This window comes from Tachyglossus aculeatus, chromosome 22, assembly GCF_015852505.1.
Source record: "Tachyglossus aculeatus isolate mTacAcu1 chromosome 22, mTacAcu1.pri, whole genome shotgun sequence".
Taxonomy (NCBI): domain Eukaryota; kingdom Metazoa; phylum Chordata; class Mammalia; order Monotremata; family Tachyglossidae; genus Tachyglossus; species Tachyglossus aculeatus.
In genome coordinates this window covers 58082965-58104373 of record NC_052087.1, presented here as the reverse complement: position 1 = coordinate 58104373, position 21409 = coordinate 58082965, and the positions used below count along the sequence as shown (strand labels likewise).

At 46.9% G+C, this 21409-nt stretch overlaps 1 protein-coding gene and 1 non-coding gene across 2 annotated transcripts in view; one reads left to right on the top strand and one right to left on the bottom strand.

Annotated features, from left to right (window-relative positions):
• Positions 1-21028, bottom strand: part of RHOD (ras homolog family member D) — a 48472-nt gene extending 27444 nt beyond the window's left edge. Inside the window, exons 1-2 of the mRNA XM_038765391.1 lie at positions 20915-21028; positions 16882-16980 (exon numbers count right to left, since the gene is read on the bottom strand). Of these exons, the coding sequence (XP_038621319.1) occupies positions 16882-16980; positions 20915-21028 (213 nt within the window). The remainder of the gene's footprint in view (positions 1-16881; positions 16981-20914) is intronic.
• On the top strand, positions 16020-16101 carry TRNAL-UAG. Its single transcript has one exon. It is a non-coding gene; the product is annotated as a tRNA-Leu (tRNA).
• Positions 21029-21409: the final 381 nt, after the last annotated feature.

Sequence of the window (21409 nt, the reverse complement as noted above, 5' to 3'; positions counted from 1 at the left end):
TATTAAGTGCTTACTATGCGTAAAGCACTGTTCTAGTAATAATAATACTAATAATTTTGGTATTTGTTAAGCGCTTACTACGTGCAAAGCACTGTTCTAAGCGCCAGGGAGGATACAAGGTGATCAGGTGGTCCCACGTGGGGCTCACAATCTTAATCCCCATTTTCCAGATGAGGGAACTGAGGCCCAGAGAAGTGAAGTGACTCGCCCAAAGTCACCCAGCTGACAAGCGGAAGAGCTGGGATTCGAACCCACGACCTCTGACTCCCAAGGCCGGGCCCTTTCCACTGAGCCACGCTGCTTCTAAGCGCTGGATCCCTGATCTCTTCACGTCCGTCTCCCCGTCTAGACTGGAAGCTCGCTGTGGGCAGGGAATGTGTCTGTTATATTGGTCTATTGTACTCTCCCAAGCGCTTAGTACAGTGCTCTGCATACAGGAAGCGCTCAATAAGTACGATTGACCGACACAGAGGACCTTGGGCGGGTGCTGGGAGTGGGGCACAGGTCTGGAGTGGGCGCTGAGGGCGGGTGTTGGGGTGCCCTCCCCCATCCTCCAGCTGTGGCGAGGGCAATCAATCAATCAATCGTATTTATTGAGCGCCTGCTGTGTGCAGAGCACTGTACTAAGCGCTTGGGAAGTCCAAATTGGCAACATCTAGAGACGGTCCCCACCCAACGGTGGGCTCACAGTCTAAAAGGGGGAGACGGAGAACAAAACCAAACATACTAACAAAAGAAAATAAATAGAATAAAGGGCAGGCTAAGAGACCCCCCCGCCAACCCCCTGGTGCCTCAGTGGCCTGAAATGAGGCCTGGGGAGGGGGCCTGAGCACCAGGGCAGAAGCAGCGTGGCTCGGTGGAAAGAGCCCGGGCTTGGGAGTCAGAGGTCGTGGGTTCAAATCCCGGCTCCACCAGTTGTCAGCTGTGTGACCTTGGGCAAGTCACTTCACTTCTCTGCGCCTCAGTTCCCTCATCTGGAAAATGGGGATTAAGGCTGTGAGCCCCCCATGGGACAACCTGATCACCTTGTATCCCCCTCCAGCGCTTAGAACAGTGCTTTGCACATAGTAAGCGCTTAATAAATGCCATTAGTATTATTATTATTATTATTATTCTCTGTGCCTCAGTTACCTCATCTGTAAAATGGGGATGAAGACTGTGAGCCCCCCGTGGGACAACCTGATCACCTTGTATCCCCCTCCAGCGCTTTGAACAGTGCTTTGCATATAGTAAGCGCTTAAAAAATGCCATTATTATTATTATTATTATTCTCTGTGCCTCAGTTACCTCATCTGTAAAATGGGGATGAAGACTGTGAGCCCCCCGTGGGACAACCTGATCACCTAGTATCCCCCTCCAGCGCTTAGAACAGTTCTTTGCACATAGTAAGCACTTAAAAAATGCCATTATTATTATTATTATTCTCTGCTTCTCAGTTACCTCATCTGTAAAATGGGGATGAAGAGTGTGAGCCCCACGTGGGACAACCTGGTCGCCTTGTATCCCCCTCCAGCGCTTAGAACAGTGCTTTGCACATAGTAAGCGCTTAAAAAATGCCATCATCATTATTATTATTATTATTCTCTGCGCCTCAGTTCCTCATCTGTAAAATGGGGGTGAAGACTGTGAGCCCCCCGTGGGACAACCTGATCACCTTGTATCCCCCTCCAGCGCTTAGAACAGTGCTTTGCACATAGTAAGCGCTTAAAAAATGCCATTATTATTATTATTATTATTCTCTGCGCCTCAGTTACCTCATCTGTAAAATGGGGATGAAGACTGTGAGCCCCCCGTGGGACAACCTGATCACCTTGTATCCCCCTCCAGCGCTTAGCACAGTGCTTTGCACATAGTAAGCGCTTAAAAAATGCCATTATTATTATTATTATTCTCTGCTTCTCAGTTACCTCATCTGTAAAATGGGGATGAAGACTGTGAGCCCCCCGTGGGACAGCCTGATCACCTTGTATCCCCCTCCAGCGCTTAGAACAGTGCTTTGCACATAGTAAGCGCTTAAAAAATGCCATTATTATTATTATTATTATTCTCTGCGCCTGTTACCTCATCTGTAAAATGGGGGTGAAGACCGTGAGCCCCCCGTGGGACAACCTCATCACCTTGTATCCCCCTCCAGCGCTTAGAACAGTGCTTTGCACATAGTAAGCGCTTAAAAAATGCCATTATTATTATTATAATTATTCTCTGCGCCTCAGTTACCTCATCTGTAAAATGATGATGAAGATGGCATTTATTGAGCGCTTAATATGTGCAAAGCACTGTTCTAAGCGCTGAAGCTTTTAGAGTGCCATTATTATTATTATTATTATTATTATTAATATTATTATTATTATTATTATTACCAGGGCAGGGTACCAGCTTCTAGACTGTGAGCCCATTGTTGGGTAGGGTCCGTCTCTATATGTTGCCAACTTGGACTTCCCAAGCGCTTAGTACAGTGCTCTGCACACAGTAAGCGCTCAATAAATACGACTGAATGAATGAATGAATAAGCTCACAGTGGGCAGGGAAAGTGTCTACCAACTCTCCTGAGCGTTTAGCCCAGGGCCCTGCATACAGTAATAATAATAATGATGGCATTTATTAAGCGCTTACTATGTGCCAAGCACTGTTCTAAGCGCTGGGGAGGTTACAAGGTGATCAGGTTGTCCCACTGGGGGGCTCACAGTCTTCATCCCCATTTTACAGATGAGGCCACTGAGGCACAGAGAAGTTAAGCGACTTGCCCAGTCACACAGTAGGCATTCAATAAATACCACCGATTGATTGATTGGCAGGAGGGGTGGGTGATCAGCTCTTGGACACTATTCATTCATTCGGTCTTATTTATTCATTCATTCAATCGTATTTATTGAGCGCTTACTGTGTGCAGAGCACTGGACAATAGAGAAGCAGCGTGGCTCAGTGGAAAGAGCCCGGGTTTAGGAGTCAAAGGTCATGGGTTCTAATCCCTGCTCCGCATATAATGATAATAATGATAGCATTTTATTAAGCGCCTACTACAGTCTTATTACAGTCTTAATCCCCATTGTACAGATAGGGTAACTGAGGCACAGAGAAGTTAAGTGAACTGTCAGCTGTGTGACTTTGGGCAAGTCACTTCTCTGCGCCTCAGTGACCTCATCTGGAAAATGGGGATGAAGCCTGTGAGCCCCACGTGGGACAACCCGATCGCCTTGTATCCCCCCCAGCGCTTAGAACAGTGCTTGGCACATAGTAAGCGCTTAACTGTGAGCCCATTGTTGGGTAGGGACCGTCTTTCTATGTTGCCGACTTGTAATAATGATAATATAATAATAGCATTTATTAAGCGCTTACTATGCGCAAAGCACTGTACTAAGCGCTGGGGAGGTTACAAGGTGATCAGGTTGTCCCACGGGGGGCTCACAATCTTCATCCCCATTTTACAGATGAGGGAACTGAGGCCCAGAGAAGTGAAGTGACTTGCCCACAATCACACAGCTGACAATTGGCGGAGGCGGGATTTGAACCCATGACCTCTGACTCCAAAGCCTGTGCTCTTTTCCACTGAGCCACGCTGCTTCTCTGTACTTCCCGAGCGCTTAGTGCAGTGCTCTGCACACAGTAAGCGCTCAATAAATACGATTGAGTGAATGAATGAATGAACAAATGCCAACATTATTATTATTACTATTATTATTGTTATTATTATTATTACAATATAACAATAAACAGACATTCCCTGCTCACAATGAGCTTACAGTCTAGAGGGGGAGACAGTTATTAATAAAAATAAATAAATAGCAGAGCAAGAGCCTGTGGGAAGCAAGGGGGAAAGAGGTGGGATGGGGGTGAGAAGCAGCGTGGCTCAGTGGAAAGAGCCCGGGCTTTGGAGTCCGAGGTCATGGGTTCGAATCCCACCTCTGCCACTTGTCAGCTGGGTGACTTTGGGCCAGTCACTTCACTGCTCTGGGCCTCAGTTCCCTCACCTGGAAAATGGGGATGAAGACTGTGAGCCCCCCCCCGTGGGACAACCTGATCACCTTGTATCTTGTACCTATCTATTCTATTTATTTAGAGGAGCAGCGTGGCTCAGTGGAAAGAGCCCGGGCTTTGGAGTCCGAGGTCATGGGTTCGAATCCCGGCTCTGCCACATGTCTGCTGTGTGACCTGGGGCAAGTCACTTCACTTCTCAGAGCCTCAGTTCCCTCATTTGTAAAATGGGGATGAAGACTGTGAGCCCCCCGTGGGACAACCTGATCACCTTGTAACCTCCCCACCGCTTAAAACAGTGCTTTGCACATAGTAAGTGCTTAATAAATGCCATTATCATCATCATCATCATTAATTATATTTATTGAGCGCCTACTATGTGCAGAGCACTGTACTAAGCGCTTGGGAAGTACAAATTGGCAACATATAGAGACATTATTATTATTATTATTATTATTATTATTATTGGGTTGGGACACCCCTCCACCCCCAAATCATCTCCAGTGTGGCTGTGGTCCCAATCCATCTTCCCCCAGCACAGCCCCTGGAGCAGGTGGGGTGTGAGAAGCAGCGTGGCTCAGTGGAAAGAGCCCGGGCTTTGGAGTCAGAGGTCATGGGTTCAAATCCTGCCTCTGCCACTTGTCAGTTGTGTGACTTCGGGCCAGTCACTTCTCTGGGCCTCAGTTACCTCATCTGGAAAATGGGGATGAAGACTGTGAGCCCCCCCGTGGGACAACCTGATCACCTTGTATCTCCCCCAGCGCTTAGAGCGGTGCTTTGCACATAGTAAGTGCTTAATAAATGCCATTATTATTATTATTATTATTATTATTATTATTATTATTAGGTTGGTACACCCCTCCACCCCCAAATCATCTCCAGTGTGGCTGTGGTCCCAATCCATCTTCCCCCAGCACAGCCCTGGAGCAGCTTGGGTGTGAGAAGCAGCGTGGCTCAGTGGAAAGAGCCTGGGCTTTGGAGTTAGAGGTCATGGGTTCAAATCCCGGCTCTGCCACTTGTCAGTTGTGTGACTGCGGGCAAGTCACTTCTCTGGGCCTCAGTTACCTCATCTGGAAAATGGGGATTAAAACTGTGAGCCCCCCGTGGGACAACCTGATCCCCTTGTAACCTTGTTACAGAAGCAGCGTGGCTCGGTGGAAAGAGCCCGGGCTTTGGAGTCAGAGGTCATGGGTTCAAATCCCAGCTCCGCCAATTGACAGCTGGGTGACTTTGGGCAAGTCACTTCACTGCTCTGGGCCTCAGTTCCCTCATCTGGAAAATGGGGATGAAGACTGTGAGCCCCCCGTGGGACAACCTGATTGCCTTGTAACCTCCCCAGCGCTTAGAACAGTGCTTTGCACAGAGTAAGCGCTTAATAAATGCCATCATTATTATTATTATTAACATCCCTAGGGCTTAGAACAGTGCTTTGCATGTAGTAAGTGCTTAATAAATGCCATCATTATTATTATTATTAACATCCCCAGGGCTTAGAACAGTGCTTTGCACATAGTAAGCGCTTAATAAATGCCATCATTATTATTATTATTAACATCCCTAGGGCTTAGAACAGTGCTTTGCATGTAGTAAGCGCTTAATAAATGCCATCATTATTATTATTATTAACATCCACAGGGCTTAGAACAGTGCTTTGCATGTAGTAAGCGCTTAATAAATGCTATTATTATTATTATTATTATTATTATTATTATTCTTATTATTATGTGGCTACCTCTCATTCTCTCCCAGGAAATGTGGGGGCCTGGGCCCAGAGATGGGGAGGGGACCCCAAAGTTGAGGTAGGGAAACTGAGGTTCGAGGGGGAAGGATTCTGGCAGGGGGATGATTTATCCTAGATTCTTCCCACCCCCAATTCCATTCTTTGGGAAGTGCAGAAGGGCTATAAGAAGCAGCGTGGCTCAGAGGAAATCAATCAATCAATCAATCGTATTTATTGAGCGCTTACTGTGTGCAGAGCACTGGACTAAGCGCTTGGGAAGTCCAAGTTGGCAACAGATAGAGACAGTCCCTACCCAACAGTGGGCTCACAGTCTAAAAGGGGGAGACAGAGAACAAAACCAAACATAACAAAATAAAATAAATAGAATAGATATGGACAAGTAAAATAAATAAATAAAAAGAGTAATAAATATGTACAAACATATATACATATATACAGGTGCTGTGGGGAAGGGAAGGAGGTAAGATGGGGGGATGGAGAGGGGGAAAGAGCCCGGTTGTGGGTTCTAATCCCGCCTCTGCCACTTGTCAGCTGGGTGACTCTGGCCAAGTCACTTCACTTCTCCGGGCCTCAGTTCCCTCATCTGGAAAATGGGGATGAAGACCGTGAGCCCCCCCGTGGGACAACCTGATCACCTTGTAACCTCTCCAGCGCTTAGAACAGTGCTTTGCACATAGTAAGCGCTTAATAAATGCTATCATTACTATTATTATTATTAACTTCTCTGTGCCTCAGTTCCCTCATCTGGAAAATGGGGATTAAGACTATGAGCCCCATGTGGGACAACCTGATTACCTTGTATCCCCCCCAGTGCTTAGAACAGTGCTTGGCACATAGTAAGCACTTAATAAATGCCACTATTATTCATTAATCCATTCAATCGTATTTATTGAGCGCTTACTGTGTGCAGAGTACTGTACCAAGCAAGTCACTTCACTTCTCTGGGCCTCAGTTACCTCATCTGGAAAATGGGGATTAAGACTATGAGCCCCATGTGGGACAACCTGATTACCTTGTATCCCCCCAGTGCTTAGAACAGTGCTTGGCACAGAGTAAGCACTTAATAAATGCCATTATTATTCATTAATCCATTCAATCGTATTTATTGAGCGCTTACTGTGTGCAGATCACTGTACCAAGCAACTCACTTCACTTCTCTGGGCCTCAATTACCTCATCTGGAAAATGGGGATTGAGACTGAGCCCCCTGTGGGACAACCTGATTACCTTGTATCCCCCCAGTGCTTAGAACAGTGCTTGGCACATAGTAAACGCTTAATAAATGCCATTATTATTCATTAATTCATTCAACTGTATTTACTGAGCGCTTATTGTGTGCAGAGCACCGTACTAAGCGCTTGGGAAGTACAAGTTGGCAACATATAGAGACGGTCCCTACTCAACAGTGGGCTCACAGTCTAGAAGGCTAATAATACTAATAATAGACTAATAATAATAGACTGATAATAATAGATTATTAATAATAGACTAATAATAATAGATTAATAATAATAGACTAATAATAATAGACTAATAATAATATATTAATAATAGACTAATAATAATACATTATTATATCATTATAGCATATATAATATTATATAATATATAATATTATATGATATATAATATTATAATTATTATATTTCTTAGTGTGTGTGTGTACATGCGTGCATGTGTCCCCCCCCACACCCATGTACACGCACAAATGTCCAAGGAATTAAAGCAGCGTGGTGGAGTGGTAGCACATCAGCCAGAGAGTCTTAAGGTCATGGGTTCTAATCCCAGCTCCACCACTTGTCTGCCTGTGTGACCTCGGGCAAGTCACTTCACTTCCCTGTGCCTCAGTTATCTCATCTGTAAAATGGGGATTAAGACTGTGAGCCCCGTTGTGGGACTTTTAGACTGTGAGCCCACTGTTGGGTAGGGACTGTCTCTCTATGTTGCCAATTTGTACTTCCCAAGCGCTTAGTACAGTGCTCTGCACATAGTAAGCGCTCAATAAATACGATTGATGATGATGATGATGATGACAGGGACTGTGTCCAACCCAATTCGCTTGTATCCACCTCGTCATCATCATCCTCAATCGTATTTATTGAGCGCTTACTGTGTGCAGAGCACTGTACTAAGCGCTTGGGAAGTACAAGTTGGCAACACATAGAGACAGTCCCTACCCAACAGTGGGCTCACAGCGCTGATTAATAATAATAATAATAATAATAATGATAGCATTTATTAAGCGCTTACTATGTGCAAAGCACTGTTCTAGGTGCTGGGGAGGTTACAAGGTGATGAGGTTGTCCCACGGGGGGCTCACAGTCTTCATCCCCATTTTCCAGATGAGGTAACTAAGGCCCAGAGAAGTGAAGTGACTTGCCCAAAATCACCCAGCTGACAAGTGGCGGAGCCGAGATTTGAACCCGTGACCTCTGACTCCAAAGCCCGGGCTCTTTCCACTGAGCCATGCTGCTTCTCCAGTGCCTGGTGCATAGTAAGCGCTTAACAAATACCATTATTATTATTATTATTATTATTATTGTTAACTGGGAGTCCCAGGCTTGGGAGTCAGAGGTCGTGGGTTCTAATCCCAGCTTCGCCACATGTCTGCTGTGTGACCTTGGGCGAGTCACTTCATTCAATCGTATTTATTGAGCGCTTACTGTGTGCAGAGCACTGTACTAAGCGCTTGGGAAGTAGAAGTTGGCAACATATAGAGACGGTCCCTACCCAACAGCAGGCTCAATCAATCAATCAATCAATCAATCCTATTTATTGAGTGCTTACTTTGTGCAGAGCACTGTACTAAGCGCTTGGGAAGTAGAAGTTGGCAACATATAGAGACGGTCCCTACCCAACAGCAGGCTCAATCAGTCAATCAATCAATCGTATTTATTGAGCGCTTACTGTGTGCAGAGCACTGTACGAAGCGCTTGGGAAGTACAAGTTGGCAACATATAGAGACGGTCCCTACCCAACAGCAGGCTCAATAAATCAATCAATCAATCGTATATTTTTGAGCGCTTACTTTGTACAGAGCACTGTACTAAGCGCTTGGGAAGTAGAAGTTGGCAACATATAGAGACAGTCCCTACCCAACAGCAGGCTCAATCAGTCAATCAATCAATCGTATTTATTGAGCGCTTACTGTGTGCAGAGCACTGTACTAAGCGCTTGGGAAGTACAAGTTGGCAACATCTAGAGACGGTCCCTACGCAACAGCAGGCTCAATCAATCAATCAATCGTATTTATTGAGCGCTTACTGTGTGCAGAGCACTGTACTAAGCGCTTGGGAAGTAATAATAATAATAATAATAATAATAATAATGATGGCATTTATTAAGTACAAGTTGGCAACATAGAGAGACGGTCCCTACCCAACAGTGGGCTCACAGTCCAGAAGGGAGAGACAGACAACAAAACAAAACATATTAACAAAATAAAATAAATAGAATAGTAAATATGTACAAGTAAAATAAATAGAGTAATAAATATGTACAAACACTGAAGCAGCATGGCTCAGTGGAAAGAGCCCGGGCTTTGGAGTCAGAGGTCATGGGTTCGAATCCCGGCTCCGCCACATGTCTGCTGTGTGACCTCGGGCAAGTCACTTCACTTCTCTGAGCCTCAGTTACCTCATCTGTAAAATGGGGATTACGACTGCGAGCCCCACGTGGGACAGCCTGCACACCTTGTATCTACCCCAGCGCTTAGAACAGTGCTTTGCACATAGTAAGCGCTTAACAAATGCTATTATTATTATTATTATTATTATTATTATTATTATTATATATACAGGTGCTGTCACAGTCTTCTAGACCGTGAGCCCGCTGTTGGGTAGGGATCGTCTCTAGATGTTGCCAACTTGTACTTCCTAAGCGCTTAGTACAGTGCTCTGCCCACAGTAAGCGCTCAATAAAGAAGCGCTCAATCAAGAAGCAACGTGGCTCAGTGGAAAGAGCCCGGGCTTTGGAGTCAGAGGTTATGGGTTCGAATCCCGACTCCGCCACGTGTCTGCTGTGTGACCTTGGGCAAGTCACTTCACTTCTCAGAGCCTCAGTCCCCCCATCTGTAAAATGGGGATGAAGACTGGGAGCCCCACGTGGGACAACTTGATCACCTTGTATCCCCCCAGCGCTTAGAACAGTGCTTTGCTCATAGTAAGCGCTTAAGAAATACCATATAAAAGAAATACGATTGAATGAATGAATGAATGGGGAGGGGAAGGAGGGGGGGAGGAAGGAAGGGGCTCAGTCTGGGCCTCAGTTCCCTCATCTGTAAAATGGGAATGAAGACTGTGAGCCCCCCGTGGGACATATGTATGTATGTACATATGTATGTATATACATATTTATTACTCTATTTATTTATTTATTTATTTTACTTGTACATATCTATCCTATTTATTTTATTTTGTTAGTATGTTTGGTTCCCTTCTCTGTCTCCCCCTTTTAGACTGGGAGCCCACTGGTGGGTAGGGACCGTCTCTAGATGTTGCCAACTTGTACTTCCCAAGCGCTTAGTCCAGTGCTCTGCACACAGTAAGCGCTCAATAAATACGATTGATTGATTGATTGATTCTCAGAGCCTCAGTTCCCCCATCCGTAAAATGGGGATGAAGACTGGGAGCCCCACGTGGGCCAACCTGATCACCTTGTATCCCCCCAGCGCTTAGAGCAGTGCTTGGCACATAGCAAGCGCTTAATAAATACCATATTAAAAAAAATACGATTGAATGAATGAATGAATGGGGAGGGGAAGGAGGGGGAGAGGAAGGAAGGGGCTCAGTCTGGGCCTCAGTTCCCTCATCTGTAAAATGGGGATGAAGACTGTGAGCCCCCCGTGGGACGTATGTATGTATGTACATATGTATGTACATACATATTTATTACTCTATTTATTTATTTATTTATTTTACTTGTACATATCTATCCTATTTATTTTATTTTGTTGGTATGTTTGATTCTGTTCTCTGTCTCCCCCTTTTAGACCGTGAGCCCACTGTTGGGCAGGGACCGTCTCTATGTGTTGCCAATTTGTACTTCCCAAGCGCTTAGTCCAGTGCTCTGCACACAGTAAGCGCTCAATAAATACGATTGATTGATTGATTCATTGATTCATTCGTTCACTCAGTCGTATTTATTGAGCGCTTACGGCGTGCAGAGCACTGGACTAAGCGCTGCGGAAGTACAAATGGGCAATAATCCTCCCTGGGGCCAACTGCTCCAGTGATTCACCTATGGACAAGGAATCAGAAGGCTTGTGGGCAGGGCAATGAGACACTGTTTGGGCGTTTCTGCGTCTAAACCAGTCCTGTCCGGGTTGTTGCGTGAGACTGTCAGGGCCTCTGTGGGTGTGTTTATGGAAGGATGTATTCATGCTCTTGGTATTTCCTGGTGTGTACAACGTGTCTGATAAGTTTGTTGCACAGTCCAGTGCTCTGTACACAGTAGGCGCTCAATAAATACGATTGATTGATTATTGCACTCGCCCAAGCGCTTAGTACAGCGTTCTGCGCGTAGTAAGCACTGAATAGATACTGTCGATTGATTAGTGATCTCTATAAGGTGCCAACTTGTCCTTCCCAAGCGCTTAGTCCAGTGCTCTGCACACAGTAAGCGCTCAATAAATACGACTGATCGATTGATTGCACTCGCCCAATAATAATAATAATAATAATGGCACTTATTAAGCACTTACTCTGTGCAAAGCACTGTTCTAAGCGCTGGGGAGGTTACAAAGTGATCAGGTTGTCCCACGGGGGGGGGCTCACAGTCTTAATCCCCATTTTAAAGATGAGGTAACTGAGGCATAGAGAAGTGAAGTGACTTGCCCAAAGTCACACAGCGGACAGTTGGCGGAGCCGGGATTTGAACCCGTGACCTCTGACTCCAAAGCCCGGGCTCTTTCCATTGAGCCACGCTGCGCATAGGTAGCACTGAATAGATACTGTTGATTGATTAGTGATCTCTATATGGTGCCAACTTGTCCTTCCCAAGCGCTTAGTCCAGTGCTCTGCACACAGTGAGCGCTCAATAAATACGATTGATCGATTGATTGCACTCGCACAAGCGCTTAGTACAGTGTTCTGCGCATAGGAAGCACTGAATAGATACTGTTGATTGATTAGTGATCTCTATAAGGTGCCAACTTGTCCTTCCCAAGCGCTTAGTCCAGTGCTCTGCACACAGTAAGCGCTCAATAAATACGATTGATTGATTGATTGCACTCGCCCAAGCGCTTAGTACAGCGTTCTGCGCATAGGAAGCACTGAATAGATACTGTTGATTGATTAGTGATCTCTATAAGGTGCCAACTTGTCCTTCCCAAGCGCTTAGTCCAGTGCTCTGCACACAGTAAGCGCTCAATAAATACGATTGATCGATTGATTGCACTCGCCCAAGCGCTTAGTACAGCGTTCTGCGCATAGGAAGCACTGAATAGATACTGTTGATTGATTAGTAATCCCTATATGGTGCCAACTTGTCCTTCCCAAGCGCTTAGTCCAGTGCTCTGCACACAGTAAGCGCTCAATAAATACGATTGATTAATTGAGTGCACTCGCCCAAGCGCTTAGTACAGCGTTCTGCGCATAGGAAGCACTGAATAGATACTGTTGATTGATTAGTGATCTCTATATGGTGCCAACTTGTCCTTCCCAAGCGCTTAGTCCAGTGCTCTGCACACAGTAAGCGCTCAATAAATACGATTGATCGATTGATTGATTGCACTTGCCCAAGCGCTTAGTACAGCGTTCTGCGCATAGGAAGCACTGAATAGATACTGTTGCTTGATTAGTGATCTCTATATGGTGCCAACTTGTCCTTCCCAAGCGCTTAGTCCAGTGCTCTGCACACAGTAAGCGCTCAATAAATACGACTGATTGATTGATTGCACTCGCCCAAGCGCTTAGTACAGCGTTCTGCGCATAGTAAGCACTGAATAGATACTGTTGATTGATTAGTGATCTCTATATGGTGCCAACTTGTCCTTCCCAAGCGCTTAGTCCAGTGCTCTGCACACAGTAAGCACTCAATAAATACGACTGATTGATTGATTGCACTCGCCCAAGCGCTTAGTACAGCGTTCTGCGCATAGGAAGCACTGAATCGATACTGTTGATTGATTAGTGATCTCTATATGGTGCCAACTTGTCCTTCCCAAGCGCTTAGTCCAGTGCTCTGCACACAGTAAGCGCTCAATAAATACGATTGATCGATTGATTGCACTCGCCCAAGCGCTTAGTACAGCGTTCTGCACATAGGAAGCACTGAATAGATACTGTTGATTGATTAGTGATCTCTATAAGGTGCCAACTTGTCCTTCCCAAGCGCTTAGTCCAGTGCTCTGCACACAGTAAGCGCTCAATAAATACGATTGAATGAATGAATGTGGCTCAGTGGAAAGAGCACGGGCTTGGCAGTCAGAGGTCATGGGTTCTAATCCTGTGCTCTGCTGCTTGTCAGCTGTATCACTTAACTTCTCTGGGCCTCAGTTCCCTCATCTGGAAAATGGGGATTAAGACTGTGAGCCCCACGGGGGACAAGCTGATCACCTTGTATCCCCCCCAGCGCTTAGAACAGTGCTTTGCACATAGTAAGCGCTTAACTGTGAGCCCATTGTTGGGTAGGGACTGTCTCTATATGTTGCCAACTTGTACTTCCCAAGCGCTTAGTACAGTGCTCTGCACACAGTAAGCGCTCAATAAATACAATTGAATGAATGAATGAATGCATGGGGCCCCTCACTGGCACTTAATCAGTGGTATTTATTGAGCGCTTACTATGTGCAGACCACTGTATTAAGAGTCAGAGAGAAGCACCAACCACATTAATTGGATTCTGACTCAGAGCACTCATCAGTGTGCATAGACCCTCATCAATAATAATAATAATAATAATAATAATAATAATAATAATGATGGTATTTGTTAAGCGCTTACTATGTGCAAAACACTGTTCTAAGCGCTGGGGAGGATACGAAGTGATCAGGTTGTCCCACATGGGGCTCACAGTCTTAACCCCCATTTTACAGATGAGGGAACCGAGGTCCAGAGAAGTGAGGTGACTTGCCCAAAGTCACACAGCTGACAAGTGGCAGAGCCGGGATTAGAACCCACGACCGGGCTCTTTCCTCTGAGCCACGCTGCTTCCCCAATAATAATAATGATGGTATTTGTTAAGCGCTTACTATGTGCCAAGCCCTGTTCTAACCGCTGATGCCAGTGAGTGTGCACCATATCCCCCAAGCGTATCATCAATCGTATTTATTGAGCGCTTACTGTGTGCAGAGCACTGTACTAAGCGCTTGGGAAGTACAAGTTGGCAACATATACAAAGCGTATACCATTTAAGCATATCCCGGTGACTGTGATCCAATGCTTCAGTCCTGCTGACAGTCTGCTATGGATGATGCTATTTACTGGGCGCTTACTGAGTGCCGTGAACCGTACTGAGCGCTTAACAAATACCATTATTATTATTATTATTCTCTGTGCCTCAGTTCCCTCATCTGTCAAATGGGGATGAAGGCTGTGAGCCCCCCGTGGGACAACCTGATCACCTTGTCACCTTCCCAGCGCTTAGAACAGTGCTTTGCACAGAGTAAGCGCTTAACAAATACCATTATTATTATTATTATTCTCTGTGCCTCAGTTCCCTCATCTGTCAAATGGGAATGAAGACTGTGAGCCCCCCGTGGGACAACCCGATCACCTTGTCACCTCCCCAGTGCTTAGAATAGTGCTTTGCACATAGTAAGCGCTGAACAAATACCATTATTATTATTATTATTCTCTGTGCCTCAGTTCCCTCATCTGTCAAATGGGGATGAAGGCTGTGAGCCCCCCGTGGGACAACCTGATCACCTTGTCACTTCCCCAGCGCTTAGAACAGTGCTTTGCACATAGTAAGCGCTTAACAAAAACCATTATTATTATTATTATTCTCTGTGCCTCAGTTCCCTCATCTGTCAAATGGGGATGAAGACTGTGAGCCCCCCGTGGGACAACCTGATCACCTTGTCACCTCCCCAGCGCTCAGAACAGTGCTTTGCACATAGTAAGCGCTTAACAAATACCATTATTATTATTATTATTCTCTGTGCCTCAGTTCCCTCATCTGTCAAATGGGGATGAAGACTGTGAACCCCTGGGGGACAACCTGATCACCTTGTCACCTCCCCAGCGCTTAGAACAGTGCTTTGCACATAGTAAGCACTTAACAAGGCGCTTCTAGACTGTGAGCCCACTGTTGGGCAGGGACCGTCTCTCTAGGTTGCCAACTTGGACTTCCCAAGCGCTCAGTCCAGTGCTCTGCACACAGTAAGTGCTCAATAAATACGATTGATTGATTGATTGATTGACCGTCTCTCTAGGTTGCCAACTTGTACTTCCCAAGCGCTCAGTCCAGTGCTCTGCACACAGTAAGCGCTCAATAAATACGATTGAATGAATGAATGAGCCCACTGTTGGGCAGGGACCGTCTCTCTAGGTTGCCAACTTGGACTTCCCAAGCGCTTAGTCCAGTGCTCTGCACACAGGAAGCGCTCAATCAATACGATTGAATGAATGAATGAATGAATGAATGCCATCATTATTATTATTATTATCTGTACAATGGGGATGAAGCCTGTGAGCCCCCCGGGGGGCAACCTGCTGGCCTTGTATCCTCCCCAGCGCTTAGCACAGTGCTCGGCATCATCATCAATCATATTTATCGAGCGCCTACTGTGTGCAGAGCACTGGACTAAGCACTTCGGAAGTACAAGTTGGCAACATATACAGATGGTCCCTACAGTAAGCGCTTAACAATCAATCAATCAATCAATTGTATTTATTGAGCGCTTCCTGTGTGCAGAGCACTGGACTAAGCGCTTGGGAAATCCAAGTTGACAACATCTAGGGACAGTCCCTACCCCACAGTGGGCTCACAATCTAAAAAAATCGTATTTATGGAGCACTTACTGTGTGCAGAGCACTGGACTAAGCGCTTGGGAAGTAACAATACTAATAACGGCATTTATTAAGCGCTTACTATGTGCAAAGCACTGTTCTAAGCGCTGGGGGATACAGGGTGATCAGGTTGTCCCACGTGGGGCTCACAGTCAATCCCCATTTTACAGATGAGGTGACTGAGGCCCGGAGAAGTGAAGTGGCTTGCCCAGGGCCCCACAGCTGACAAGTGGCGGAGCCGGGATTCGAACCCCTGACCTCTGACTCCGAAGCCCGTGCTCTTTCTCAAATTACAAATTCTCAAAGTACAAATGCCACTCTTATTATTGTTATTCTTCTGATTATTTATCTGCTGGTAGCGTGGCCGAGCGGTCTAAGGCGCTGGATTTAGGCTCCAGTCTCTCCGGGGGCGTGGGTTCGAATCCCACCGCCGCCACATAGTCTTTCCTCACTGTACCTCGTTCTCGCCTGTCCCGCCGTCGACCCCCGGCCCACGTCCTCCCCCGGGCCCGGAATGCCCCCAATCCCGCTGCCCCTCCGCCAAGCCAGCTCTCTTCCTCCCTTCAATCAATCAATCAATCAATCAATCGTATTTATTGAGCGCTTACTATGTGCAGAGCACTGTACTAAGCGCTTGGGAAGTACAAATTGGCATCACATAGAGACAGTCCCTACCCAACAGTGGGCTCACAGTCTAAAAGGGGGAGACAGAGAACAGAACCAAACATACCAACAAAATAAAATAAGTAGGATAGAAATGTACAAGTAAAATAAATAAATAAATAGAGTAATAAATATGTACAACCATATATACATATATACAGGGCCTTCAAGGCCCTGCTGCGAGCTCACCTCCTCCAGGAGGCCTTCCCAGACTGAGCCCCTTCCTTCCTCTCCCCCTCGTCCCCCTCTCCATCCCCCCCCATCTTACCTCCCTCCCTTCCCCACAGCACCTGTATATATGTATATATGGTTGTACATATTTATCACTCTGTTTATTTATTTATTTTACTTGTACATTTCTATCCTATTTATTTTATTTTGTTGGTATGTTTGGTTCTGTTCTCTGTCTCCCCCTCTTAGACTGTGAGCCCACTGTTGGGTAGGGACTGTCTCTATGTGTTGCCAATTTGTACTTCCCAAGCGCTTAGTCCAGTGCTCTGAACACAGTAAGCGCTCAATAAATACGATTGATTGATTGATTGATTATTATTACCTGGGGGAATTTTCCCTGGGCCATGACCATGAGCAGGGAGGTCTTTCCGCAGGCCCCGTCTCCGACGATGACAGCTTTGATGGGTTGGTGCCGGGCGTCCTCACCGCTCCCCTCCCGGCTTGGGGGGTCCCGGCCTCCTCTTCCTCTCTCCCCCTCCTCCTCCTCTTCCTCCTCCTCCTCTTTTGCCCTCATGGCCCACGGCTTCGACGACGTCCCCGGACCGGGGATTCATTCATTCAGTCCTACTTACTGAGCGCTCACCGGGGGCAGAGCACTTGGGAAGGACTAGTCGGGAGTCCCCGCCCCGGGGCGGGCACCTGTGTGTCGGCTGGGGGCGGGCCGGCCGGGCAGGTCATCATCATCATCATCATCATGATGGCATTTATTAAGCGCTTACTATGTGCCAAGCACTGTTCTAAGCGCTGGGGAGGATACAAGGTGATCAGGTTGTCCCATGGGGGGCTCACAGTCTTCATCCCCCTTTGACAGACGAGGCCCGGAGAAGTTAAGTGACTTGCCCAAAGTCACACAGCGGACAAGTGGTGGATCTGGGATAATCATCATCATAATGATTGTATTTGTTAAGCGCCTACTATGTGCCAAGCACTGTTCTAAGCGCTGGGGAGGATACAAGGTGATCAGCTTGTCCCACGGGGGGCTCACAGTCTTCATCCCCCTTCCTCTCCCCCTCTTCCCCCTCTCTATCCCTCACGCCTTACCTCCTTCCCTTCCCCACAGCACCTGGATATATGTATATATGTTTGTATGGATTTATTACTCTATTTATTTATTATACTTGTACATATCTATTCTTTTTATTTTGTTTTGTTAATATGTTTTGTTTTGTTCTCTGTCTCCCCCTTCTAGACTGTGAGCCCACTGTTGGGTACGGACCATCTCTATGTGTTGCCAACTTGTACTTCCCAAGCGCTTAGTACAGTGCGCTGCACACAGTAAGCACTCAATAAATACGATTGATTGATTTGACAGATGAGGCCCAGAGAAGTTAAGTGATTTGCCCCAAGTCACACAGCAGACAAGTGGTGGATCTGGGATAATCATAATAATAATGATTGTATTTGTTAAGCGCCTACTATGTGCCAAGCACTGTTCTAAGCACTGGGGAGGATACAAGGTGATCAGGTTGTCCCACGGGGGGCTCCCAGTCTTCATCCCCCTTTGACAGATGAGGTAACTGAGGCCCAGAGAAGTTAAGTGATTTGCCCAAAGTCACACAGCAGACAAGTGGTGGATCTGGGATAAACATAATAATAATGATTGTATTTGTTAAGCGCCTACTATGTGCCCAGCACTGTTCTGGGGGCAGCACAGGCTCTGCCCCCATATATACCTGTATATATGTTTGTACATATTTATTACTCTATTTATTTTACTTGTACGTATCTATTCTATTTATTTTATTTTGTTAGTATGTTTGGTTTTGTTCTCTGTCTCCCCCTTTTAGACTGTGAGCCCGCTGTTGGGTAGGGACTGTCTCTATATGTTGCCAACTTGTACTTCCCAAGTGCTTAGTACAGTGCTCTGCACACAGTAAGTGCTCAATAAATACGATTGATTGATTGATTGATTGTTCTAAGCGCTGGGGAGGATACAAGGTGATCAGGTTGTCCCATGGGGGGCTCACAGTCTTCATCCCCCTTTGACAGATGAGGTAACTGAGGCCCAGAGAAGTTAACTGATTTGCTGAAAGTCACACAGCAGAGAAGTGGTGGATCTGGGGTAATCATAATAATAATGATTGCATTTGTTAAGCACCTACTATGTGCCAAGCACTGTTCTAAGCGCTGGGGAGGATACAAGGTGATCAGGTTGTCCCGTATGGGGCTTACAGTCTTCATCCCCCTTTGACAGATAATAATAATGGCATTTGTTAAGTGCTTACTATGTGCAAAGCACTGCTCTAAGCACTGGGGGGATACAAGGTGATCAGGTTGTGCCATGTGGGGCTCCCAGTCTTCATCCCCATTTGACAGTTGAGGTAACTGAGGCCCAGAGACATGAAGTGACTCGCCCAAAGTCACACAGCTGACAAGTGGTGGATCTGGGATAACAATAATAGTAATGATGGCATTTGTTAAGCGCTTACTATGTGCCGAGCACTGTTCTAAGCGCTGGGGAGGATACAAGGTGATCAGGTTGTCCCACGTGGGGCTTACAGTTTTAATCCCCATTTTACAGATGATGTAACTGAGTCCCAGAGAAGTGAAGTGACTTGCCCAGAGTCACACAGCTGACAATTGGCAGAGCCGGGATTTGAGCCCATGACCTCTGACTCCCAATCCTGGGCTCTTTCTGCTGAGCCATGCTGCTTCTCTAATGATGGTATTTAATAATAGTAATAATAATGATGGCATTCATTAAGCGCTTACTGATGCCGGCCAAAACACCGGAGTCGTGTTGGGGAGTAAAGAATTACTCAGAGGATCACCTTCCCGAGGAAGCTTTTATTATCCCGTCCAATTTCCCTCCCAGGACTGTTCTGGACTTAGGTCCTTTTGGGTGTAGCACACGGAGCGGACTCCGCTCCTTAGGGGTGGCGAGAGCCCTGAGCATTCAGCGGGAGTTCATTCATTCATTCATTCAATTGTATTTATTGAGTGCTTACTGTGTGCAGAGCACTGTACTAAGTGCTTGGGAAGTACAATCAATCAATTGTATTTATTGAGTGCTTACTGTGTGCAGAGCACTGGACTAAGTGCTTGGGAAGTACAGGTTGGCAACATATAGAGACAGTCCCTACCCAACAGTGGGCTCACAGTCTAGAAGGAGGAGACAGACAACGAAACAAAACATATGAACAGAATAAAATAAACAGAATAAATATGTACAAGTAAAATAAATAGAGTAATAAATATGTACAAACATATATACATATATACAGGTGCTGTGGGGAGGGGAAGGAGGTAAGGCGGGGGGGGGGGGGGGGGGGGGGGGGGGGGGGCCGAGGAAGGAGGGGGCTCAGTCTGGGAAGGCCTTCTGGAGGAGGTGAGCTCTCAGTAGGGCTTGGAAGGGAGGAAGAGAGCGAGCTTGGCGGAGGGGCAGAGGGATTGGGGGCATTCCAGGCCAGGGGGAGGACGTGGGCCGGGGGTTGACGGCGGGATGGGAGAGAACGAGGCCCAGTGAGGAGGTGAGTGGCAGCAGAGGAGCGGAGGGTGCTTATAAGCTGTATCTGGGGTTCGTGGCAGAGGCCTTCCCAGACTGAGCCCCTTCCTTCTTCCCCCCCTCGTCCCCCTCTCCATCCCCCCCATCTTACATCCTTCCCTTCCCCACAGCACCTGTATATATGTATATATGTTTGTACATATTTTTTTTACTCTATTTATTTATTTATTTTATTTGTACATATCTATTCTATTTATTTTATTTTGTTAGTATGTTTGGTTTTGTTCTCTGTCTCCCCCTTTTGGACTGTGAGCCCACTGTTGGGTAGGGACTGTCTCTATATGTTGCCAATTTGTACTTCCCAAGCGCTTAGTACAGTGCTCTGCACATAGTAAGCGCTCAATAAATGCGATTGATGATGATGATGATGATGGATTGGCTCTGTCCTCCCTCGTGAGGCTAGTATCACTTGTTGCCGGACAGAATGGTGGTGGTGCTCATCCGCTCACTCCTTCATTCTGGACTTCGCCAGCTTAGCGCCTTCATTGCCCCGTCTGCAGTTCTTGTCCGCTCACCCGCGTGCCGGCCTCATTCCCCCCCTGAACCACAGTGTACCCTTATTCCTAAGGGGATGGGGTGGAGAACTGGATGCTGACTGCTTCCAGCTGGGAAGGGGCGGTGAGTCACCTAAGGGTGCTTTGGTTTCGGGTAAATGAAGGCCATACGGGTGGCATCCAGGGGATGGAGGGGTAGGGGTGCATAGCCAGCCCGCGTTGGGAGGATGCGAGCTGCCGCTCTCTCACAGCACCTAGAAACAACACGGCGCAAACAGAGCAATATGTATATGAGCAACTGGACAGGGAGCAGGAGGCTCAGGAACCCCTTAGTGAGGGTTCCCAGCCAGCCAGACCATGAAGAAAAATCCAACCAGGACCACCAGGAAGAGTCCCCGGCTGGTCCTGCGGGGTGGAAGATCTCGAAGATCAGTTCTCGGAGTCGCCTTATGTCTCTGAGGACCTGTCATTGTTTGACCTCGAGCTTGAATTGTTCTTCTTGAAGGAGTCACAGTGGAGGGGGTGTAGTGAAACCTCACCTCGCCCCCTCCTACCTCACCTCCCTTCTCTCCTTCCACAGCCCAGCCCGCACCCTCCGCTCTTCCACCGCTGATCTCCTCACCGTACCTCGTTCTCGCCTGTCCCGCCATCGACCCCCAGCCCACGTCATCCCCCGGGCCTGGCATGCCCTCCCTCTGCCCATCCACCAAGCTAGCTCTCTTCCTCCCTTCAAGGCCCTGCTGAGAGCTCACCTCCTCCAGGAGGCCTTCCCAGACTGAGCCCCTTCCTTCCTCTCCCCCTCGTCCCCCTCTCCATCCCCCCATCTTACCTCCCTCCCTTCTCCACAGCAC